General features: G+C 54.1%; 2 protein-coding genes across 4 annotated transcripts; both read left to right on the top strand.

Annotated features, from left to right (window-relative positions):
- Positions 1–287: 287 nt before the first annotated feature.
- Positions 288–21,421, top strand: CCHCR1 (coiled-coil alpha-helical rod protein 1). Of its 3 annotated transcripts, none has more exons than XM_055129238.1 (18): positions 288–410; positions 1,624–1,690; positions 1,763–1,958; positions 4,972–5,275; positions 7,838–8,001; positions 8,101–8,236; positions 8,403–8,513; positions 8,696–8,845; positions 11,897–12,007; positions 12,086–12,192; positions 16,133–16,245; positions 16,423–16,483; positions 16,628–16,764; positions 17,104–17,292; positions 17,381–17,482; positions 19,743–19,894; positions 20,002–20,173; positions 20,849–21,417. In XM_055129238.1, the coding sequence occupies exons 2-18, from the start codon at positions 1,675–1,677 to the stop codon at positions 20,959–20,961; spliced, it is 2,334 nt and encodes a 777-aa protein (XP_054985213.1). In that variant the 5' UTR covers positions 288–410; positions 1,624–1,674; the 3' UTR covers positions 20,962–21,417. The 3 variants fall into 3 exon arrangements, with proteins under 3 accessions (XP_054985213.1, XP_054985211.1, XP_054985212.1); XM_055129236.1 differs by lacking the exon at positions 288–410 and adding an exon at positions 821–1,138 and having other exon boundaries at positions 20,849–21,421; XM_055129237.1 differs by lacking the exon at positions 288–410 and adding an exon at positions 821–1,138 and having other exon boundaries at positions 20,044–20,173; positions 20,849–21,421.
- A 1,914-nt stretch (positions 21,422–23,335) lies between these two features.
- On the top strand, positions 23,336–24,737 carry PSORS1C2 (psoriasis susceptibility 1 candidate 2). Its single transcript, XM_004619593.2, has 2 exons — positions 23,336–23,572; positions 24,062–24,737. Exons 1-2 carry the CDS (start codon positions 23,518–23,520, stop codon positions 24,412–24,414), a joined length of 408 nt encoding a protein of 135 aa, XP_004619650.1. The 5' UTR covers positions 23,336–23,517; the 3' UTR covers positions 24,415–24,737.
- The last annotated feature ends 196 nt before the right edge of the window (positions 24,738–24,933 follow it).

A 24,933-nucleotide genomic window follows, 5' to 3' on the forward strand; every position in this document is an offset into this window, starting at 1 on the left:
CGAAATGCCCGGGTCGAACTTCGCGCCTTGCGAGCCCGCCCCCTAAGCTGTCCCTGATTGGCTAGCTCTTTTCACCTCTTCAGCTCCATTGGACAGCGCGCTGGGGGGCGGGGAGAGCCACGATTGCCCGCCTTCGGCCTTGTCTGATTAGCTCACAAGTTTTCCCGGGTTCCCGAGGTTGGGAGGAGTCGTCAGGGCGCGGAGTCCGGGCAACGCCTTTATCTGGCCTACATCTAAGGACTACTGCGCCTGCGTGCACCTCCTCCCTTCCTTTTTCCGGGGTGAAACGGCTTGACTGCGTCCCGCCAAACCGCCCGCTTTGCGCAGGCGCGGTCTAGGGCGGAGGCCGGTCCCCAGATCGCGGTGTAGGGGGTGTGGCCAAAGGGCTGAAGGGGGCGCTCTCGCGCTGGGTAAGGGGCGTTCTGTAGAGTCGGTTGGGGGCGGGAAGGGGCCGAGAGGGGGTCGGGGGTGGGTATAGGGGCTCATAGGGGATGTGGGGTGCAGGGACCAAGTAGAGGAATAGATCAGGTGGGCAGACAGCCTTGGAGCTCAGGGTCCAACTGAATGAACACTCAGGAGTTTGTAGGAAAGCTGAAAATCAGCTGGAGATCAGGGAAGTGAGCAGCGAGGGACCAGAGACCTTTTCCCAGGAAAAGCCAGATTAGAAAGAGAGCGGGGGAGACATAGATGAATTAGGGTGAGAGAGTGGACAGGGCTCACAGAGCTTCTAGTGCCCTGGGACACTGAACAGAGGCGGGTGGCTATGGGAATGGAAGTTGAAGGGATAATAGAGGGATACTGAGTTGACAGGAAGGTTTGGATGAGATCGGAAGGTTGGCTTTTCTGCCAGGGTCTAGACCGATTCTCAGGGGACCTGTAGAAGTGAGCGCCCCTCATGTGGCCGCATTCATCTGGGGCCAGGCCTTGGGCCAGCGCTTTGATAGGGAAGGACCCCGGGGTCATGGCTTGGTGGTGTCTGGATGGGCTACCCCAGGGTCTTGCTGAACCGTGGAGAGAACTCTGGAGATTGGGCTCGCAGCCCCTGCACCGCACACCTGCTTTCTTACCTCCAACCCAGAACCGCAGAGACTGTAAACCTTTAAAGAAGAGGGTAAAGGCAAAGTCCAGGATCCTACAAGTATGATCAGTAATGCCTAAGACTAATCCTAACATTAACATTAAGATTCCCTTTGCTCTTAGTGAATTCCATGCATGTCATGGTTATTGCCATTGCCATAGTTTATCAGGGGCCTGATTGGGTCAAGCAAGTTTATCTTTTTTTTTTTTTTTCTTTTTGGGTCACACCCGGTGATGCTCAGGGCTTACTCCTGGCGCTGCATCTCAGGAATTACTCCTGGCGGTGCTCAGGGGACCATATGGGATCCTGAGAATTGAACCCTGGTCGGCCACATGCAAGGCAAATGCCCTACCCGCTGTGCTATTGCTCCAGCCCCAAGCAAGTTAAAGGGGTTTCCTCCTTCTTTAGGAAACTAGGAAAAGAAGAGCTAAGAGTCAGTGGACTTGGCTATTGTTTAAGGATGGTGACTGTTATAATAAGGACTCTCTCTTTGGAAGGTGGCCTGAGAATTAAATTGGAGTTTCCTTGTTTCTCCTATTGTCCAGGAGAACATAGACGACTGGAAACAGAATCTAGAGATTTCCAATAATGTGGAGATGTTTCGGCCTTCAGGTCAGTGCGGACTTGGCTCGGGGACTGCAGGTTGTTCTCCCAAGGAAATTGACTGTCTTTGTGATTCCTCAGATACAACGAGGCTGATTCCTCCATCCCACTTTCAAGCTCCGCCTAGGAAGACTTCCACATGGGTCTCAAACAATCCCTTGGCTCCATCCCCCATCCATCAAGATGTCTTGGAGAGAAGATCAGACAACCAGAGACCCTCAGGGATGTGGGAGCAGGATGTTTCTGGCGATGGGCAAGAACCACAGCGGAGAAGCAGGTAAGGATCATTTGTTGCTGTTTTCCCAGGCTTGCTTCTAGTGAATCTTCTTTAATAATATAGAGTTCCTATCCTAAGTTAGCCCTTAGTTCCAGAACTTGTTCCTTTTTCTATAATCAACATAAAATTGCCTACAGTGCATAATTTTTTTTTTTGTTTTGGGATCACACCCACTTGTGTTCAGGGATCACTCCTGGTGCTGTTCAAACCTGGGTCAGCCACGAGCAAAGCAAGTACCCTACCGGCTGTACTATCATTTCAGACCCCACATGCATAATTATTAAGACAGTATGCTAGATTCCAGGATGGGGAAAACAAAAATTGTATAAGACATCTTGATAGCAAACAATTTAACATCTGAAGGGAAATGCTAGATTGACCAACAGCTAATCCTGATCAGTTAGTATAAGACAGGTTCAAACTAGAGTATAAACTGCAATGTGGTGGTGTGGATTCAGTCCTATAGAATACGTGTTGTTGGAGCTGACTTCGGGGTAAGGGCCCATGTGTTTGGAAAGATGATTCTTTTTTTGGGGAGGTGCAAGGGGGGTTGGGCCACATTTGGCAGTTTGCTCAGGGTTTACTCCCAGCTCTCTGCTCAGGCATCACTCCTGGCAAGCTTGGGGGACTATATGCGGTGCCAGGGATCAAACCTGGGTGTGCTGTATACAAGGCAAGCACTCTACTTGCTGTATTATCTCTCTGGCCAAGATTCTTATTCTTGATGTTTCATGTGTATCTTTTTCCAAATGTACTGGACTGTCATTCTGCCATTTTACCTTAGAATGTTGATTCTCAAGGTTAATTGCACTCTGGAGTCACCTGAATAAACTTAGAAATCCTGCTTGTTTTTTTATTTTGGACCTGTACCTCAATGTACCCAGGGCTTACTCCTGGCTCTGCACTAACAGAGTACTCCTGGTGGGCTTGTGGGGACCATATGTGGTGCATGGAATTGAACCCATGTTGACTGCTTGCAAGGCAAGTGTCCTACCCACTATACTATCTCTCTGGCCCCAAACTTAGAAATTCTTAAGCCTGGATCCCACTCTCAGAGATTAATTTGGTTTAATGTTGTGGTTGTGGTCTGGCTGTCAACTATATAATTAAAAATATTATTATTATTATTATTTGGGCTGGAGTGATACCACAGCAGTAGGGCGTTCGCCTTTCACGCGGCCAACCTGTGTTTGATTCCTCCGCCCCTCTCGGAGAGCCTGGGAAGCTACTGAGAGTATCGCACCCTCACAGCAGAGCCTGGCAAGCTACCTGTGGCGTATTGGATATGCCAAAAACAGTAACAATAAGTCTCACAATGAGAGACGTTACTGGTGCCCGCTTGAACAAATCAATGAGAAACAGGATGACAGTGACAGATTATTATTATTTTGTTTGTTTTGGACCACACCTGGCAATGCTCAGGGGTTACTCCTAGCTCTGCACTCAGGAATCACTCCTGGAGGTACTTGGGGGACCATATGAGATGCTGGGGATCAAATGTGGGTCAGCTATGTGCAAGGCAAACACCTTACCTTGCTGTACTATTGCTGTGGCCCCAATATGTTATTAGAAATATTAGACGTTAGGATTTTAATTTTTGGCTCTTGGGCCCACCTGAGTGTGCTCACTTGCTTATTCTGACTCTGTGCTTAAGAGTTACTCCTGAGGCTGGAGCAATAGTACAGCGGGTAGGGCGTTTGCCTTGCACGCAGCTGACCTGGGTTCAATCTCCAGCATCCCATATGGTCCCCGAGCACCGCCAGGAGTGATTCCTGAGTGCAGAGCCAGGAGTAACCCCTGTGCATCGCCGGGTGTGACACCCCCCCAAAAAAAATAATAAAGTCACTTCTGTCGTGCCAGTGATCGAACCCAGGTCAACTGCATGCAAGTTAAGTGCCTTACCTGCTGCACTATCTCTTTGGCCCCTCATTAGAATTTTTTTTTTTTTTTTTGGTGGCTGGGGCACATACGATGTTGCACAGAGGCACAGAGACTACTCCTGGCTTCATGCTCTGGTAGTGTTCAGGGAACCATACAATGCCAGGGATCAAACCTGAATACAAAGTCTGCATCTTTCCAGCTCATTATTAGGAATTTTCAAATCTGTGCAGGTGACTAGAATAAGAAGGATCGTTTGAGCATCTCTGCTCTAGAATGGGGCTGCAGCTAGGTCTCCCTTGAACTCTATGGAGTGCTAGAGTGGCTGCCAAGAGATGGAGACTCTTGCTAGTTTGGTTACCAGGTGCCCTGGGTTCCACCCCTAGCATAGGAGAAAAAATATCCTGTGGTTCTGGGCCTCCCGGAAAGAGCTGGCAAAAGCTATGCTATATGCTGATTTCAACTTGGTGTCACAGTAGTAGACTGAGTTCTCCAAAGGTTGGGATTATGTTGTGTGCTATCCCCTAGGACTCCTCACCCAGTAGAACTCACACTCAATAAATGCCTTGAACTAGTGCCTGGCCTCATCTCTCTCTCTCTCTCTCTCTCTTTTTTTTCCTTCCGCTTTTTGGGTCACACCCAGTGATGCTCAGGGGTTACTCCTAGCTCTGCACTCCGGAATTACTCCTGGAAGTGCTTGGGGTACCATATGGGATGCCAGGGATCGAACCCAGGTTGGCCACATGCAAGGTAAATGCCCGACCTACTGTACTATTGCTCTGGTCCCTGGCCTCATCTCTTATTAGTGGAACCCATGAACTCTCACCATGCCACCTTCCAACTTCCAGACCTTAAATCACAATCCAGAGGTCTGCATGATTTTCCAGCTCCTTCAGCTAAGAATGTGTGGCAGGTTCTCTGTACCTGGCTCTCACTTGAGAGCATGTTCCATGGTCTCAGCTACTCTGTAGACCATGTGAACCCAGACAGGACTTAATATCAATGCAGATTACCCAAGAGCTCAGCTCCAGCCCTTATCTCCCCACACGGGAATGGAGGGACTCTTTTCTTATGTTTCCAGTTATGCCCTTCGTCACCTTCCCAGGTCTTAATCTGTGCCAACCTGTTTTTGCAGGACCGTGGATCTGCAGGGGTCTCACGCCCTGAGCCAGCAGGCTGAGCTGATCTCTCGGCAGCTGCAAGAGCTGCGGCGGCTGGAGGATGAAGTTCGGGTCCTTCAAGAATCCTCGCTGCAGCAGAAATTGAGGCTGGAGGCCCAGTCCTTGGAGCTGGAGGCCCTGGCGCGGGCAGAGAAGGCTGGCCGGGTGGAAGCTGAAGGCTTGAGGGCTGCGTTGGCTGGGGCTGAGGTTGTCCGGAAGAACCTGGAAGAAGGGAGCCAGCGGGAGCTGGAGGAGGTGCAGAGGCTGCACCGAGAGCAGGTGAACTCGGGGTGGGAAGATTCACCTACACACAGGTGAGCTGGGTAACAGCTTCCCCAGAACATAGGTATCACAAGGGAAGTGGTTATGAGAAGATGTTGGGTAACATCAATTAAAGAAGAGGCCTAGGACCGGGGAGATGGCTCAACAGGCTGGAGCACATGCAATGCATATGTAAGCCCCAGATTTGATCCCCAGTTCTGAGCAGTCCCTCTAGCACTACCGGAAGAGCCCCAAGAGCAAATCCTGGGTTGCGAGTAGCCCCTGCTGGTCCCCCAAACTGGCAAAACAAACGAACAGGTGGCGTTGAAAATGGAATACTTGGGTATTGGGTTCCCATTCAGACTGCATCTTTCCCTGGATTCAGGTCGCTTTCAATGACTTGAGATGTTCTTTCCCTCCTTTTCCTTCTGGTACCCATATCATCTGGGAGCACTGGGACGTGGGAGGGTGTGGTGATAGAGGGTTTCTAACTCAGATCGGGAAGGAGGGTTCACTTGAACTGTCATTTCTCTGCCATTCTATTTTTTTGGGAGGGATTAGGGGGTGTACGACCACACCTGCCGGTGCTCAGGGCTTACTCCTTGCTCTGCACTCAGGAATCACTATTGCAGGCTCAGGGGGCCGTATGGGATGCCAGGCATCAAACCTTGTTTGGCTGCATGTGAGACGAGCACCCTACCCTCTGTACTGTCGTTCTAGCCCTTACACTGCCATTCTTGAGGTAGCTGGGGCCCAGGGGGAGTGATCCTCCGATTCCTGGTCCTCACAGTGCAGCCTGCAGCCCTGTGGGGACACATATTCAGCTGGGTTCAATCCCAGTGGCTCTGCTGCAGTTTTGGAGTGTGCCATGAAGGATGGGGAAGGGGTCTGCAGAGGCCACACCGTGAAAGCAAGTCGGGGTGCCTTCCTTTATCACCCTGGAATGACTGAGAATCCAGAGCCAGTGAAAGAAAAATGGATACACTGACTTTATAGTATTAACTTTTGGAATGACAAAGGGGGAAATTAGGGACAAACAACTAGAGAAGAATATTTATGTAGTTCATATCACAGGAAAGGGTTTCTATACTTTCATTTTTTGGGTCACACCTGGCAATGCTCATGGCTTGTTCCTGGCTCTGTGCACAGGACCATGTGGGGTGCTGGGGCCAGAGCGATAGTACAGCAGGTAGGGTGTTTGCCTTGCATGCAGTCGATCTAGGTTCAATCCCCAGCATCCCAAATGGTCCCCTGGAGTGAGTCCTGAGTGCAGAGCCAGGAGTAACCCCTGAGCATCATTGGGTGTGACCCCTCAAAAAGCAAAAAGAAACCCCAAACATATGGGGTGCCGGGGGTTGAACCTGGGTCATGCCTATCCCACTGTACCATATCTCTGGCCCAGGGCTTCTATTATTAATACCTAATCCATACCTAGAGATTGATAAGGAAATGATAGCAGTTCAGTCAGAAAATGAACAAAGGAGACAATTTATAGAAAGATATAAAAGGCCTTTAGATTCATGAAAGCTTTGATGACAAGAAGTGGACATTTGGGTCAGAGCAATAGTAAAGTAGATAGGACACTTGCCTTGCATGTAGCATACTGAATTCAATCCCCAGCCCCCCATAGGGTCCCCTTGAGCACCAGGTGTGGCCCCAAAATAAAACAATTAGAGAAGTGGACATTGTGAGAATACTTACCTGGAAAGTTGGCCACAGGGGTTCTGGGTGATGGTCTGGAGTGAAGGCTGGGCTGTATTTTAGGAGCAGTGACGAACTGCTGAAAGAGTTTATTTCATTTTATTTTGCCAAACTTCTTTTTTTTGGCTGAAAGATTTTAGACAGAAATGATGATATATTTGTAGTTTTTGCCTAAAGTTTTTTTTTTTTTTTTTTTTTGTAATTTATGTCCTGAAATGTCACTGGCAATAATGCTAGAGGGATGCATGGGAAATGACACTCCATGGACTGCCCCAAGGTGCCTTCAGTGTCCCCTGATACCCTCTCCACTGTCTGGGGTACCATGAGAAGTTTCTGCTTGCCAGAACTTTCTTTTGCATTATAGTCAGCCCATCAGAAGTCAGGCCCTTGGAGAGGATAGTAAGTGCTCGAAGGATGTAAGCAGGTGACGGGACAGTGTCCGTTCACTCTGGGAGGTTTGTCTGATGAGCCCTGAGGAATTGGGGAATCTGAGCCTTCAGGTAGACTCCATGGTTGGAAAGAGACACGTGATATTTGGAGTGAAAGAAGGAGGGCAGGGGGCTGGGGTATGTTGGCACTCAGAGGGCAGTAGGAGATGGGCTAGGGGGAGAGGGCAGAGGCCAAGGGAAGAGGCTGGCTTCCTTGGGTGGGTGCCAGTGCAGGAGGGACGCAAGATATGTCTTGTGGGGACATCTGACCATGTCGGTGATGGACTGAAGAATGATGGGGCGAGTGAGGCTCTCAGGCTGCTCTTCACTTGCCAAGCCTGGTTGGGTGATATGTTGGGCTGATGTCAAAGGTCACAAATTGGGAACAAGGGCCAGGCAGGGTTTGGAAAGCTCCATGTGGGGTTCATGGAACCGTCTCTTCTCTGCGCAGCTCTCCTCACTGACACAAGCTCACCAGGAGGCGCTTTCCTGTTTGAACAGCAAAGCCGAAAGCCTGGAGAAGTCTCTGAACAGTCTGGAAACCAGGAGGGCTGCAGAAGCCAATGAGCTGTCCGCAGCCCAGAAAGAGGCCGAGCTGCTGAAGAAGCAGCTGAGGTAAAGGGGAGTCGGCTGAGGGGAGCCCAGCACTGATGGGAGGGGCAGGCCTCCAGGGCGCCCTCCCTGATGGCCGCTCTGTCCCAACCCCAACGCTAGCAAGACTCAAGAAGACTTGGAGGCTCAGGTGACCTTGGTTGAGAAACTAAGGAGATATGTCGGGGATCATGTCCCTCCCGAGGTCCAAAGCCAGTCATGGGAATCAGAACGCCAGGAGCTTCTAGAAACGATGCAGGTGAGAGGGTGAGAGGGCCGGGGCGGGGGCATGGAGAGGCCTCAGGGACGAGAGACCCGGGAGAAGAGCAGTCCCCAGGAGGGAGGGCAGACGGGGGCGCGGGATGGCCTTGCAGAGATGGCCAGCGTGGACCCCTGAGGCCGAGTGCTCCCTCCCTCTCCCTCAGCACTTGCAGGAGGACCGGGACGGCCTGCGCACCACGGCCGAGCTGCTGCAGGTGCGTGTGGAGAGTCTCCTGCACATCCTGTCCATCCAGGAGGAGGAGCTGGCCCGCAAGGTAGGTCCCCCACCCCCCACCCCCGCCTGCCTCCCGGGACGCCTGCCAGAGGACCTCGCTCTCCTTTCACTGTGACTCCAGTGGCTCGGGCAGGGCAGAGGGAGAACTAGGATGCCACCTCCTTCCTCCGCTCTCCCCGGAGCCCCCACACTCTGGCCTTTTCTCCACCCCCAAACCTCCAGGTGCAGCCTTCTGATGCCCTGGAGCCCGACTTCACCAGGAAGTGCCATTCTCTGCTGAAGAACTGGCGGGAGAAGGTGTTTGCCCTCATGGTGCAACTGAAGGCCCAGGAGCTGGAGCACCGGGCCCACGTGCAGCAGCTGAAGGCGCAGGTCTCTTGGGGGCTGCCCCCTGCGTCTCTCCCAGCTCCTAGCTCTTTTTCTCTTTTCTTGGTTTCAGTGGCTACCCACACACTTCTCACGGGAGCCAAGGATGTAACTGGGATCTCCCATGTGCAAATCACACACTCAGTCCTTTGGGTCATCTTCTGTCCCTAACTCCTTGCTCTTCATGTAGTCATGACACTTATTTGGGGGTTGGCAACATACACAGCGGTGCTGAGGGCTTACTCCTCACTCTGACTCAGGATCACTCCTGACAGGTTCAGGGGAGCATATGGGATGCGGGGGATTGAACCTGGGTTGGCCACGTGGAAGACAAGCCACTGTACTATCACTCCAGTCCCTCTTTATTGAAATATTTTTATTTATTTATTTATTTATTTTGCTTTTTGGGTCACACCCGGCGATGCACAGGGGTTGCTCCTGGTTCATGCACTCAGGAATTACTCCTGGCGGTGCTCAGGGGACCATATGGGATGCTGGGAATCGAATCCAGGTTGGCCGCGTGCAAGGCAAACACCCTATCCGAGGTGCTATTGCTCCAGCCCCTATTGAAATATTTTAAAATTGACTCTTTTTCCCTTACCAGGGATTTGGGACCATGGGGCGATCAGGATGACCTTGGTGCACGCAAAGCACTGGGGATGGAGTTTGGGATCTCAAGCTTGCCCTGGGCATTTCCTAAGGCGCCAAGCTGGGTCCTTTCATGCTGGGATTCCTAATAATTACAGGGCTGTCAGGATCACTTCAGTACTTGTGTGTGGTTTAGGGGTTTGGACTCTTGGCTGGGCAAATGCTCTCTAAGCCTCTGAACCATCTTTCAGACTTCTAGAGTTCTATATTTTATTTATATATATTTTTTTGTTTTTACTCTTGGGCCACACCTGATGGTGCTTAGGGCATAAGCCTGGCTCCGCACTCAGGAATCATTCTTGATGGCCTTGAGAAACCATGTAAGTGCCGGGGATTGAACCCAGATTGGCCACGTGTAAGGCAAACGCTCTACCCGCTGTACCATTCTCTGTCCCAAGTTCTATATTTTAAAACAACCAATGGGAGCTGGGGAGGTGGCTCAATAGGCTGGAGCTCCTGCTTTGCATGTAGGAGGCCCAGGTTTGGTCCCCAATGTCACATGTCCCTCCAGCACGACTGGGAGCAACCTCTGAGTATTGAATGAAGAGTGGCCCCTGAGCACTGCCAGGTATGGCTTCTCAAAAAAAGACAAAAAAAAAAAAAAAAAAAACCCAGAACAAACCCCCCCCCCCAAAAAAAAAACCCAAAAGTAGTCAGAGAGATAGTACAGCAGGCAAGGAACTTGCCTTGCACATGGCTGACCTGGGTTCAATCCCTAGCATTCCATATGGCCCCCAGAAATGATTTCCGAGTGAAGAGCCAGGCATAACCCCTGAGCATCTCCAGGTGTGGCCTCAAAACCAAAAAGAACCAAAAAAAAAAAAAACACCACCACAAAACCCCCAAAATAAAACAAATGGGCCAGGAATGCGGCTCAGGGAGTAGAAGATAAATCTTGAATGTGTGAAGCCCTGGGTTGGATTCACCATACCGCAAGAAGTGATAGTCCAGCGGGTAGGGCGCTGTCTTTAACGCAGCCAACCTTGATTTGGTCCCTGGCAACAAGCCCAAATACTTTACTTGGCTCTGATATGGGGGTTGTTTGCCTGTTGCACTGACCACCAGGGGGCGCGCACTTGCTACTATCGGGCTATATGCCTGGCATTGCCGCTCTCTCCCCTTAGCCCCCTCCTTTTTTTTTTGGGGGGGGTGTTGGGAGTAAGGGCACACCCAGGAGTGCTCAGGGCTTGCTCTGGGCTCTGAGCTCAGGGTCCCTCCTGGTGTGGCTCTGGACCTTATGGGGTGCTGGAGATTGAATCCGGCTTGTGTGTCTGAGGCAAATCCCCTACCCCTCTCAGGCTGGCAGTGCTGGTCTTTCAGGTGGGAATACGGGATGCTGCCAGGAGCTGGACTCACAGCCTCCCATGCAAGGCGGATACGCTACTCCAAGCCATAGCCCTGGCCCCTGTATATTATTTCCCCCCTGGTTTCTGGGCACCCAGTGGTACTCAGGGGCTGTTCCTGGCTCTGTGCTTAGCAGAGACCATTGGCAGTGACTGGGGAATCCTGTCGGTGCTGGGGATAGAACCAGTGTTGGCCAGGTGCCAGGCAAGCTCCTTACCCCCTGTACTGTCTGTCCAGCTGCCCTAAGTATTTTTTGAGTGATTTCACATAGTGGAAGCACAGCCGGAACCAGGAGGCCAGGGCTGGTTCTCGTGGAGCTTCGCCCTGGAGCAGGGGCACAGCGGGCCGGCCAACAGTGCCCAGCAGAGCCGTCTGCAAACACCAGTGTGGGGGAGGGGCGTCGCACAGACAACTCAGTGAGCTGAGAGCAGGCTCGTAAGCAGGAGACCCCCCGCTTCATTCTTCGGCACTGCCTGGTCCCCTGGGCACCACCAGCTGCATCCCCCAGGCACTGAGCTGGTAGCAGCTCCTGAGCACCGCAGAACATGCGCCAGAGCAAGCCTCCTACCCCACAGAACAAGCAAGGAAAAGGGAAAAGATAATGGGCCAGCCTGACATACAGAACAGTTGAGTGTCCAAGGACAGGTGGTTTGGGTGAAGTGTGGCTCTTCGTGCTGTTTGACTATTGGAGCACATGGAACCTGCTTCTGGAAGGAAATGTGGACTCAGACTCAGACTCTGCCCTCGGCTAGAGATGTTCTTTTTTTCTTTTATTTTTTTGCTTTTTGGGTCACACCTGGCGATGCTCAGGGGTTACTCCTGGCTCATGTACTCAGGAATTACTCCTGACAATGCCCAGGGGACCATATGGGATGCTGGGAATCGAACCCAGGTTGGCCGCGTGCAGGGAAAACGCCCTACCCACTGTGCGATCACTCCAGCCCCATCGGCTAGAGATGCTCTTATCTTCCCCCGAATGATTTTTCAGAGCCTTTTGCCACCTGCCCCTCATTCCAGGGCCATGTGCTGCTCTGCCTCGCTAGTCTCAGACTTCTCTTGCCCCAGGTGGCAGAGCTCCAGGAAAGAACCGCCTCCCAGAGCCAGGAGCAGGCCATCCTGCAGCACTCCCTGAAGGACAGAGCCACCGAGGCCGAGGTGGAGCGGCTGGGCGCCAAGGTTGGTGCCAGAGGTCATCCCTTGGGGGTGGTGTGGTGGGCCGCAGGGGACCCCGGGCAGAGCATATGTCCCTCCCAGACCCTGCAGGTGGAGCTGACCCGGGCCCAGGAGGCCGGACGCCGGCACAAGCAGCAGACAGCGGAGACCGAGGAGCAGCTGAAGCTTGTGGCCAACATTGTGGTCAGGTACGTGAGCCAGAGCAGAGGGGAGAGAGTTCTGCTTCCCCATTTCTAGGAGGGGGTGGGAAGCCAGCAGGTGCGTGTGCGGGGCTCCTGGTGGTGAGCCCTGCAAAGTCCTCAGGCTCGCTGTTTTCCTGGGACCCCATCCACATTCTTTTTTTTTTTTCTTTTTGGGTCACACCCAGCGATGCTCAGGGGTTACTCCTGGCTTTGCACTCAGGAATTACTCCTGGCAGTGCTTGGGGGACCATATGGGATGCCAGGGATCGAACCCGGGTCGGCTGCGTGCAAGGCAAACGCCCTACCTGCTGTGCTATCACTCCGGCCCCCCCATCCACATTCTTGCCACAGGTGTGACCCCCTAAAGTGTGAGGTCGGGGTTCCTCCCATTTGGGAGTGACTTGAGCTAATAGGATGGCCACCCTCAGAGTCGTTTCAGGATGGGGGTGCCGACACTTGGTCTTCCATCACTTAGCATTTTAGGGGGTTCGAGCACAGGCTTTCTGTGCAGGAGCCCTCAGTTGGTGCTGTGAGCTCCGCTGAGTGTGATGCCCAAATAAAAATAGACAAAAACTAATGGGTACCCTGTTTCTTTGTAAACAAATGTAACCTGGATGTTAAACTGTACACCTACTGTTGTAACAGTGATTCTAACATAGTTGCCACTTTCCTGCTAGTCTGCGGCTCCCAGTGTCAGCTTTTTAGGTGTTTCCCTCTGACATGTATATAACCTGTGGAATGTGCCCTCAGGGACGGAGAGATATGTAGGGCGCTTGCCTTACATGCTGCCGATTATTTCCATCCCCAGCACCACATGTGGTCCCTGGTCCCTCCAGGAGTGACCTCAGAGGGCAGAGCCAGGAGTAAACCACTGGGTGGGGCTCCCAAACAAAACAAACAAATAAAAAGAAGGCTCTCTCAGGAGAAGCTTAAACTTTGAGCTGGGAACACCCTCCTCAGACTCAGATGTTGTGCCACCACAGGCCCCTGGGTTGGCGGGGAGGGGTCAGCACAGTGCTCTGCTGTCCCCCCAGTCTGTAAAAGCTGGCTGTGTCCTGAGGCTCTCTTGCAGGTGGGTCCTTGCCCACCGTCCTCTCCGGTGCATTATGCGCTCACTGGAAAAAATATGACAGTGATCAGACCTGCCTGGGATTAGAGACTATTTTGAGGAGGTGCCACCTGGCAGCTGTATGTGGACCAGGTTCAACTTTGGTATTAGGACATAGCTGTAATGGTTCTTGTTTATCACTTATTGCTGAAGAGCCCACCAGGATTAAACCACTCTGTGGGTTCCTGCCAGGTCTGTGGGCCAATGATCTTTACCTGTGGCTCTAGGGGTTGCTATTGGTTTACAGGTATGGAAAACTTGAAAACCACATCTCCAAGCCAGGACTCCCCCCTGCCCCCATTTTTTTTTTTTATTGTTGTTGTTTGCTTTGGGGCCATATTTGCCAGTGCACAGGGCTTAGTACTGGCTCTGCACTCAGGAATTACTCCTGGCAGTACTTGGGAGATCCTATGAGTGATAGTTCAGTCTGCAAAGCGAGCTCCCTGCCTGCTGTGCTCTCTCCAGTCCCCGGGGCTGCTGCTCTTCCTTCCTCCTCCTCTTCCTTTTTCCTTCCCTCCTCCTCCTCCTCTTTCTCCTCCTTCTCCTCCTCCTTTCCCCCCCTCCTTTTTTTTTTGTTCTTGGGCCACACACAGGATACTCAGGGTTCACTCCTGGCGGCTTGGGGGACCGTGTGTGGTACCGGGGATCAAACTGGGGATGGCCATGTGTAAGGCAACGCCCTGTCCACTGTACTCCAACCCCAAGCCAGGCTTCTTAAATGGTTTGTGCTCACAACCCCTTTTACCTGAGAAAATGTTTTAAACATAAAATACATTTTACTTGAAGTCACTTGGTCTCCTCCACAATTCCAAAGAGTGAGAAGCGGGAGAATGCAGGAGTACTGCAATTTATTTAGCAACGGCTTAAACTGACTCAAGCTATCATGAACTTCAAATTTTTCTAATTCTTTTTCGGGGGGGGGGATGGGGAGGGCGGAGACCATACTCAGTGGTGCTCATTAGTCCTGGCTCAGGGGTCACTCCCGGAAAGGCTGGGAGACCGTATGTGGTGCCCCAAATCAGACCTGCTGTACTGTTTCTCCAGCCCCTCCATACTCTCCTGGCTTACACTGTCCCCTGCCTGTCAGACGGGGTCTGCGGTGAGCCCCACCTGACAGTGTTACATGACTCACGCTATATAGGTATATAAAATCCGTATGCAGGTCAAGCATTTACTCATAATAAATCATTAAGAAACTGATTTTAAGGACCTGGAGCAATAGCACAGCAGGTAGGGCGTTTGCCTTGCACGCAGCTGACCCAGTTCGATTCCCAGCATCCCACATGGTCCTCCGAGCACCGCCAAGAGTAATTCCTGAGTGCATGAGCCAGGAGTAACCCCTGTGCATCGCCTGGTGTAACCCAAAAAGCAAACAAGCAAACAAACAAAATGATTTTAAAAGTTTTTCTAATTTTTTTTTCCTTTTGGGGTCACACCCAACGATGCTCAGGGGTTACTCCTGGCTCTGCACTCAGGAATTACTCCTGGCGGTGCTCGGGGGACCATATGGGATGCTGGGAATCGAACCCGGGTCGGCCTCATGCAAGGCAAACGCCCTACCCGCTGTGCTATTGCTCCAGCCCCCTGATTTTAAAAGTTTTTGAAAGTTACATGATCCCACATGGCCACAGTTTAAGAAGATGGACCCTAAGGTGACTGAGAGTCTGTGACTGCGATGGCCTAAAAAGAGCCGCGGCTGGGATGGGCGGCGCCTGCGCAGATCGTGCTGAGACGGGGCGCGCTGGAGCCGCTCCCAGCCTGGGCGGTCCTGTGGCTCCTGTGGGCGGGCGTGGACTCAGCTGTTGCTCCCGCCCTGCCCCGGCTGTTGCCCCGCTCTCCCTGCATTTAGGCTTCTTGTTTACATGAACCACGCTGCGGTGGGCACAGCCAGCTGAGAAGGCAGGCGGACCAGACTTCCCCGGTGGGGAGGTAACTGGTTACTGCTGTTGAGGAATCAGCTGCTCAGCTGTTGGAAAAGACGCAACGCCTTAGAGTGTTCTCAGAGCTCAGGGCCATTTAAAACCACGACGGACACTCTGAGCTGTAGTCTCCCCAAACCCCCAGCAAGGCATACAGGGGATCCCCCAGACCTGGATGTGGACACTCTCCGCCTTACATCATTCACCTTAGCCCCCGCGGAGCTTTTATTTGTGTGTGTGGTGCTGGGACCAAACCTTGCACTGGCCTTGCAAGTGCGTTCCACCGAGCCACGTCCCTGGTGCCCCTCCCCACGGAGATTTTACTGCGCCCTTTACTGTGCCAGGCATTTGGGTCCAGATGGGGCATGACCCCATGAGGCTCCGATTGGTTTTACTTCAGGGCTGTTATTAAAGACACTGATTGCTCACACCCAAATGAGAAACGGCTGTACTTGGGGCCCAGGAATGGCTTTGGTGTTTGCACGAGCAAGTGCATTAATTTTATTTTTCACTTATTTTATTTACTAAAATATTTGATTTACACCTGGCATTGCTGGGGGCTGCTTCTGCCTTAGAGCTCAGGGGTCAGTCCTGGAAGTACTTAGGGGACACTGTGGTGGTGAGGATGGAACTCAGGCCTCCTTCCGGCAGAGGGTGGTCCCCAACCCTTTGACCCACGTGTCCGGCCCTGGCTCATTTTATCTCACCGTCACTGAAGGGCTTAGTTTCTCAGACTTGCCCTATTGGTAGATGAGGAGCTCGGGCGTGTCTGGCGGCAGGGGCTGGGGGGGTGCATCGGTGCTTCTCTTCCTACCCCAGTTCCCTTCCCTCTCCTCCCCACGGGCAGAGCCACCCGGGAGAAAGGAGCAGGCTGGGTGGGAGAGCGGGGCGGGGCGGCCGTGACCTGTGCCTTCTCCAGCTTCCAGACCTGGCTGCAGAGCACCGTGGCCGATGTGGACCTGGCCCTCGCGCGACTGCCTAGCCTCAGCAACCGAATCAGCTTCGCTGTTCGCAAGGTCCACACCATCCAGGGTGGGTCGGGTGATGCCAGTGCCTGTATGTCCTCACCAGTTCCCTCTCTTGCCCTCCATCCCCTCCCCCAACCCCCCCCAACCCCCTCTTTCACTCCCAGCATCTTCTGCCCATATTTCCTCAGCCTCCTCCTTTCCCGTCACAAACTCAGCACCATGTCTATCTTTTCTTTCCCAGGGCTGATGGCTCGGAAACTGGCCCTTGCTCAGCTGCGCCAGGAGAGGGAGAGTGAGGAGAGGTGAATTTGGGGGCACTTGGGGGTGGGTCAGGGGAGGAGGTGCAGGGTGTGAGGTGTTGGGACCCCAGGAGGTGGGATGAGGGTCAGGCAGCTGGGTGATTTCCCCCACCTCCGCCCCGACTCTGTTTTTCTTCCCTATCTCAGCTGCCCCCCACCCCCACCAGACGCAGCCATGAGCCAGGAGCTGGAGCAGCTGCGGGAAGAACGGAACCGGCTGGATGCTGAGCTGCAGCTGAGTGCCCACATCATCCAGCAGGAAGTGGGCCGGGCGCGGCAGCAAGGTGCCTGAGCTTGAGCTACTGTGTGTGTGCGTGTGTCTGCATGTGTGTACATGCATGTGTGTGCATGTACATGCGTATGCGCATGTGTGCGTATGTGCATGCGTGTATGTGTGTGTATGTGTGCGCATGCATGCCTGTGTGCATGCATGTGAACGTATATATGTGTGTGCATTCTTGTGTGTGTGCTTGTATGTGTGCATGCATGGGTGTGCGTATGCATGAGTGCATGCGTGTGTGGGTGTGCACAAGTGTGTATGTGTGTGTGTGTGTGTGTGTGCGCGCGCGCACACGCGTTTGTGTTTGAGGGGAAGAGCCCTGTGTGAGCTCCATCTCTCGCAGGGGAGGCTGAGCGGATGCAGCTAAGCAAGGTGGCCCAGCAGCTGGAGCAGGAGCTGCAGCGCACGCAGGAGTCCCTGGTCAGCGTGGGGCTGCAGCTGGAAGCTGCACGCCAGGGCCAGCAGGAGAGCACGGAGGAGGCCGCCAGTCTCCGGCAGGAGCTGACGCAGCAGCAGGAGATCTACGGGCAAGGTGGGCGAGAGGGGAAGCAGGTCTGCCCTGGGAGGGTGGCCGGGGAGTACGGCCGGAGCCACACAGCCCACCTGCACCCTCACCCCAGCTCTGCAGGAGAAGGTGGCCGAGGTGGAGACGCGGCTGCGCGAGCAGCTGTTGGAAACAGAGAGAAGACTGAACGAGGCCCGGCGGGAGCACGCCAAGGCGGGTGAGCCCCGCGGGGACACAGGGGCTTGTACCGAGGGCAGTGCCACCAGGGGTTTGTCAGCGCCTGTTGTTTGGATGCCTGCAAGGCGCGACGTTACCACATTGACACTGATGATGTCTCAGGTGAACCAACCCTTATTGCCAAGCCTCAGACGGGCTCCGCAAACTGCTGCTGTTGCCGTCCTGACTTGCACACTTGTCCTGCCCCTCCCTGCCCTGTGTTGGTGGGGTGGCACCCTCCCGCTGTCTTGGTGGGGTGGCAGGCTCTCCCTGTGCCAGTGCTCAGGGGCTCACGGCTCAGTCTGTGGTGTTCGCTCACTCATCGCTGTGCTCCCTCACTGGTGCTCACACAGCTTTAGTTGTGTGGCTTGTCCCTGTGTACCTGGGGTCACGCTCCTCTTTAGCTGTGGTGTTTGCGTATATTCTGGTATCGCTGGGCCCAGGGAAGGCCTAGCATGCCTACTTGCTGGGGCTTGTGCTTCCTGGCAGTGGCAGGCACACATATTTGAAGGGGGATACTTGCCAGGGGTTGCACCCCATTTAGTTGCAATGTTTGCACATCCAGCTGTGGTGTAGCTGGGAGTTGTGACTCTGGACCACACAGTCTGTGGAGACCATACTCAGCACAGCTTAACTTGTGGCGCCTGCCCTCAACTCATAAGAAAACTTTTCCAACACTTAGACGAGCTATGCTTCCTCTAACTGGGTGCAGCAGTTACCAACCTCTGCCGCACCCGCTCTCACATATAATATGTATACATTGTTTTGAGGGCTGGAGCGATAGCACAGTGGGTAAGGCATTTCCCTTGCACGCAGCCGATCCAGGTTCAATTCCTCCATCCCTCTCATAGAGCCCGGCAAGCTACAGAGAATATCTCGCCCACACGGCAGAGCCTGGCAAGCTCCCCGTGGCGTATTCGATATGCCAAAACCAGTAACAAGTCTCACGATGGAGATGTTACTGGCGCCTGCTCGAGCAAATCGATGAACAATGGGACGACAGTGACAGTGACGGTGACATTGTTTTGAATCAAAGTGTAGGGCTGGGTGGTGGAGAGATAGACAGCACAGTGGGTAAGGCGCTTGCCTTGCGTGCAACTGACCCAGGTTTGATCAGCACCATGGGTGGTCCTCTGAGTACCTCCAGGAGTGGTCCCTGGGTGCAGAGCCAGGAGTAAACCCTAAGCTTCGCCTGGTGTAGGGCTGGGGCATGGCTCAGAGGACTGGAGAACATGCTTTGGTTGCAGGTGCCTGGTGCAGTCCCCAGCACCACATACTCACCTCCCGTAGTAAGTTGCAGACGTGACCTTTCAGTGATAGCACTTACAAAGAGGAAATTGCCATTTATTTATTTATTTATTTATTTATTTATTTATTTATTTATTGGCATTTTGGGTCACACTCGACGATGCTCAGGGGTTACTCTTTTTTTTTTTTTTTTTGCTTATTGGGTCACACCCGGCAATGCACAGGGGTTACTCCTGGCTTTGCACTCAGGAATTACTCCTAGTGGTGCTCAGGGGACCATATAGGATGCTGGGGATTGAACCCAGGTTGGCTGTGTGTAAGGCAAATGCCCTACCCGCTGTGCTATCACTCCAGCCCCATCAGGGGTTACTCTTGACTCTACACTGAGGAATTATTCCTGGCAGTGCTTGGGGGACCATATGGGATGTCAGGGATCAAACCCAGGTTGGCTGAGTGCAAGGCAGAAGCCCTCCCTGCTTTACTATTGCTTGCCCCCAGTCAGGTATTTGTATAATTGGTGCCATTGCCACACTTTAAGAAAGTGAACATGGGGGCCAGAGAGATAGTACAGGGGTTAAGGCGCTTTACCTTGCGCACGGCTGACTCTGCTTCCATCCTTGGCACTGTGTAGGGTCTCCTGAGCACAGAGTCTCGAGTAAACCCAGAGCACTGCCACTGTGGCTCTACCTCCTCTCCTGGTCCTCCCCCCTCCAGAAAAGGGTGGGAGAAGTGACCATTATGAACACAAGGCTTCAGCCCATCGTCAGCTTTTTCCCTAAGGAATTCTGGGAAGGCTCAGGATGGGGATGGTACCTTGGGCCTACAGATCCATGCATCCTAAAGCATGCGGACCCCCGCCACCCCTTCCCCCCCCCCCGCCAACTCCTGTGCAGAAGAAACCGAGCCACAGAGCCGGGGACCCCGAGTGCCTGCCCTCCCTCCCGTCTCCCTTTGCTGGTGTCTCACTTCCTCGGGGCTGCCCACGCCTCACCCCTGTGCCGGCTTCCCCGCAGTGGTCACCTTGCGCCAGATGCAGCGCAAAGCCGCGCGGGAGAAGGAGCGGAATCAGGAGCTCAGGCGCCTGCACGACGAGGCCCAGAAGGAGGAGGGGCTGCGGCTGACCCAGCGCGTGCAGGAGCTGGAGAAGGACAAGAACATCATGCTGGTAGGGGACCACCGAGAGCAGGCCCCTCCGCCTGACCCTGGTGGGGGGACAGAGGGGGGACAGAGGCTCTGCCTGGGCCAGGAGGCCTTTAACCCTCTCCTTCCCAGGCCACCTTGCAGCAGGAGGGTCTCCTCTCCCATTACAAGCAGCAGCGGCTGTTGGCAGTCCTTCCGTCCCTCCTGGACAAGGGGGCGCCCCCGGCGCCCAGCCCCACGCCCCTCCGGCCTTCGGCGTCTGTTCCTTCAGCTGCAACACTCTACACCAGAGAGTCCATAAGAGGTAACAGTCCAAGCGGGAAGGGCAGGTGGGCAGGGGACCAGGATGCAGGCCCGCTGTCCTGTGGCCCTGAGAACCCTCTTTTATCTTTTGTGGGGAGGGCATACCTGGCGATTCAGGGGTTACTCCTGGCTCTGTGCTCAGGAATTACTCCTGGTGGTGCTTGGGGAACCCTCTGGGGTACCAGGAATCGAACCTGGGTCAGCTGTCCATAAGGCAAATGCCCTACCAGCTACAGTCTCTCTCTCTCTTTTTTTTTTTTCTTTTTACTTTTTGGGTCACACCCAGCGATGCTCAGGGGTTACTCCTGGTTCTGCACTCAGGAATTACTCCTAGTGGTGCTCAGGGGACCATATGGGATGCCAAGGACGAACCCAGGTTGGCCGAGTGCAAGGCAAACACCCTACCCGCTGTGCTATCGTTCTAGCCCCTCTTTTTTCATTTTTTTTCAATGTTGGGACCCCACCAGGCAGTGCTCAGGGGTGACCCCCAGCTCAGTGTCTGGGGCCCCTTCTGGAGGTGCTCAGGACACCAGTGACGGGGATGCCCGTGAGCTCTCTCAGCCTCCTTACCACCTGGTTCCAGAGCCTTCTCCCCAGTCTCCCTCACCCACAGTGCAGCCCTGCTGCTCTCCCGGCAGCCCCTTCTCTGTCACTCCTGTCCGGGCTTCTTTCCCAGGGTCCCTGTCCGTCCTGCTCGATGACCTGCAGGGCCTGAGTGAGGCCATTTCCAAGGAGGAAGCCATTTCTCAGGGAGACAACCAGAACTCCTCTGTTCCACCGGGCCACTGACAGCCAGACTTCGGGGGCAGCCAGGGGACCGCAGAGAAGAGGGTGGGGGACACCCTGCTTCCCTCTCAGGGCGGCAGTCACCAAGGTGCCTGTGAAATCTGTGACTCAATAAAGAGTAGTAGGAGCGACTGACTGGAATTTTGATCTGTGACTACAAGGAACTCTCCCCGCAGATGCCTCTTCCTGGAAATCTGAGAAGTGGTCCTATACACAGGTCTTTCTCTAGAAGTTTCTTTTTGCAACCCCCTTGATAGGATTCTTGGGACTTCTTTTCTGAGAAGCTGCAGGTTTTCTGTGTTCTCAGTTTTGGTTTTCCCTCGGGAAGATGATGGGTGCCGGACCAAACATTCCCTCTCTCAGTGGGCATCTCAGCAGTGGGCCTGGGGGCAGGTGCGTCACAGCTCCTGGGTCCCAGGGGTGGCCTGACAGATCCTTGCTGGTGGGAAAGACAGTGGACACATACCTAAGTGAGCAAGTAGGAGCATTTAAATTGCCTGTTCAGAGAATTGCCAGTAATGGGCAGAAATGGATGGTGGGGCGGGTGGCAGTAGACAGGGTGACAGGACCAGCGTCTCAGAAGGGCCATGGGTTGAGGCCTGAGAGGAGAGCTCTGGAGTGGGCAGCGCACAGGCCCAGGACCCAGCAGTTTGGATTTTACTCGAAGATCATAGAAGCCCCGGGATGGCTTTTAGGTCCCGAGAAGCAGCCTCAGAGTTGGATTTACATTCTTTTGCTTTTTTTTTTGGGGGGGGTCACATCCGGCGATGCACAGGGGTCACTCCTGGCTCTGCACTCAGGAATTATCCCTGGTGGTGCTCAGGGGACCAAATGGGATGCTGGGAATCGAACCCAGGTCGGCCGCGTGCAAGGCAAACGCCCTACCCGCTGTACTATCGCTCCAGCCCCTGGATTTACATTCTTGAGAGGTCTTGGTCCCTTCGGGAGGGAGATAAGCAGGGTTACTGGGAGGTGGAAAGAGGGTGTACTGGTGCATGGGGTGTCCTGGTGGCCGGGTTTGACTTGACTGTGAGTCCCAGGATGAGGTGCTGTCCCTTCCTGCAGGGACAGAGTTACATTTTTGAGGCATTGCTTTTGAGTGACCCCAGATGGAGGAGACCTTCCTGAACCAGGAGCTCTAGAGGGACCAACTGAGTACCCGGATGAGGGGGCAGGATGGGCTCAGCTGGCACTCAGGAGGACATGAAGAGGAAGGAGGAAGCAGCTGAGGGGATAGTGCTGATAAGAGGAAGGAGGAAACAGCTGAGAGGCCGCTGCCTCCTGAGCCATAGGCCATGACTGAGGGGAACAGCCCTGAGGTGGGGGAGAAGCTCCGGAGTGTCCAGAGATTTTCTTCCTCAGTCTCTCGGTCACTCTAGGAAGTTCCTGGGTGAAATTGCTTGAAGGTTAATGCTGGGTTGCCCTCATGAGCCTGAAGAAAGCTCACCCAAGAGCACAGCCACAAATGAGTGCACTCATTTGTGGAATATAAAGTAACAGAATGGGAGACTCACACCAAGAATAGTAGAGATGAGTACCAGGAGGATTGCTCCACGACTTGGAAGCCGGCCTCATGCTCTTGGGGAAAAGGCAGCTCAGATAGAGAAGGGACCTCCAAATAAAGGGTGCTAGGAGGGCCCGCTCGGGATGGGAGATGCGAGCTGAAAGTAGACTATAGACCGAACACGATGGCCACTCAATACCTCTACTGCAAACCACAACCCCCAAAAGGAGAGAGAGAGCGCAAAAGGGAATGCCCTGCCACAGAGGCGGGGTGGGGTGGGGTGGGGTGATACTGGGACCATTGGTGGTGGAGAATGGGCACTGGTGAAGGGATGGGTACTCGATCATTATATGACTGAAACGTCAGCACAAAAGTTTGTAAGTCTGTAACTCTCACAGTGATTCATTTAAAAATTAAAAAAGAAAAAGGAAAAAAAAGAACACAGGCAACCTGAGTCTTCAGGAGAGGAAAGAACGGAGCCCCAGGGGAAGGTTCAAAGCATATGGGTAGGGGGCCCAAGACGATCCTGAGATGTCTTGGCTGCATCTCAGGAGTTCAAAGGGAGCAACATCCCCCCCCCCCCATTTTATACCACCCTCCCACCCCGCGTCCTGCCCTCCGGCCCCTGTAATTACCCGGCTTCCCCACGCATGCTTGGCACCCCTGCCCTGGCTTCCAGGGCTCCCGGGGATGAAAGGTGGCAGTCCTGTGATTACAGAGATGATGGGGACATTGGATGCTCCAAAATATATCTGGAGGGGCCTGGGACAATAAGTGCGGGTGACCGAGGTCTGGGTTATTCCTGGATCCTGAACAGGGGTGTTGGGTTCCTGAGCTGAGGGAGTGAAATGAGGGACGCCATCAGAAGTTACACACCAGGCTGATCTCCAAACGGGTCCGACCAGTTCGGTTCTGATGGGATTCCTTGTGTAACTGCTTAGGGCCCCTCCCCACAGAGCGACCTACTCCTCCCCCCCTCCTCCCTATAAAGCCTCTTGGAGATCCCAGGCACCCAGACTCTGCTCACCCCCCGACTTCGGGGGCCTGCAGGTACCATGATGATCAACTGGAAGCTCCTGGGGATCGTGCTGCTATGTCTGTGTGCCCAAGGTGAGGTGGCAGTAGAGGCTGGGCGTGCGGTTCCAAGCTGGGGTGCTGATGGGCTAGAGGGGGCAGGAGTGAGGTGGATGCTCGGGATGAAGGAGACTGAGATTGCGTAAAAGGAAGAGTTGGGGGTTGTGGTGAGGCGGGAAAGTGCCTGTTAGGGGACCATCAGGGGCAGCTACTCCACGCGGGCGTTTAGATGTGGGTCATGCCAGAGGGTGGAGGTTGTCCAGGTGTTGACGGCTTTGAGGCGCAGCCCTTGCTGGTAGAGAGCTCTAGCCAGGGCTGGCTGGTATTCTGGGGGTCCTGTCAGTGTAGTAGATCAGACTGAGGGCCTGGTGGCTCAGGAGAGGGTTTCCGTGTCCACTTGCCATCCAGGTGAGAGCCCTTTGAGAGTCACCTTTTAGGTGTTTGTGGGATGCGCTCAGCTCTGACCCATCCTTGGGTCTGGTACTGGGGTCCGCCCTCATCACCTCTTACCTTTCTCCTCCACAGGCACCTCAGGCAATGGAGACCACCCGTCCCCCCCACCCACAGAGGCCCAAGAGGAGGACTCTCCAGCACTGCCTCAGGGCCCTCCAATCCCAGGAGACCCCTGGCCTGGGGCGCCCCCTCTCATTGAGGACCCACCACCTCCAGGCCTCAGTCGTCCCTGGAGAGACCTGCCGGATTCCGGGGTCTGGCCTCCTGAGCCCCCTACAACCAACCCTCCTCAGCCTCCCCGGCCCGACGACCCCTGGCCCGCGGGAGCCCAGCCTCCAGAGAACCCCTGGCCACCTGCCCCAGAGATGGACCACGGGGCTCAGGAGGAGCCAGACCTTGACCCTCCCCGGGAAGAATATCGATAACAGGGGACCCCCCCACGCCCCCGCGGAGGCTCCTGGCATCCAGCAGAGGCGCCTACATCCGACTCTATCCTCTGATCTTGGAATTCGCCCTAACTTAGCCTAACACTGTATGTCCCTCCTCATTTCCTTCCATTTTATTCCGACCACGTTGTTCTCATTATTTTCTGTCCTCGAGCCCCGCACGGGGCTCCGTATTTCCCGTCCCTGTCTCGGACGGGGGTCACACCTGCTACCTCGCGCCGCGCAGCCCCCGCCTCCACCCCTTTCGGCGTTCCTGGGCGGGGCTGGCGGCTGTGCTCTCTGCTGCCACCTGGTGGCCGACATCTGGGGACGCGCAGGAGACATGGTACTTGCAAGAAAGGAAAAAATAAAAACCATGTTTTCCTCATTTTGAATCTAGGCTGTTTCCTTGCCAATAGTTAGGTATTTGAATATTCAGATTCTCTCCTCATAGCCTCACATCGCCTATGGAGATGTGGAAGGAATTTGAATTCCTGTCCTTTGGTGGTTTGTTTTTGG

This window comes from Sorex araneus, chromosome 2 (genome assembly GCF_027595985.1).
Source record: "Sorex araneus isolate mSorAra2 chromosome 2, mSorAra2.pri, whole genome shotgun sequence".
NCBI classification, from domain to species: Eukaryota; Metazoa; Chordata; class Mammalia; order Eulipotyphla; family Soricidae; genus Sorex; species Sorex araneus.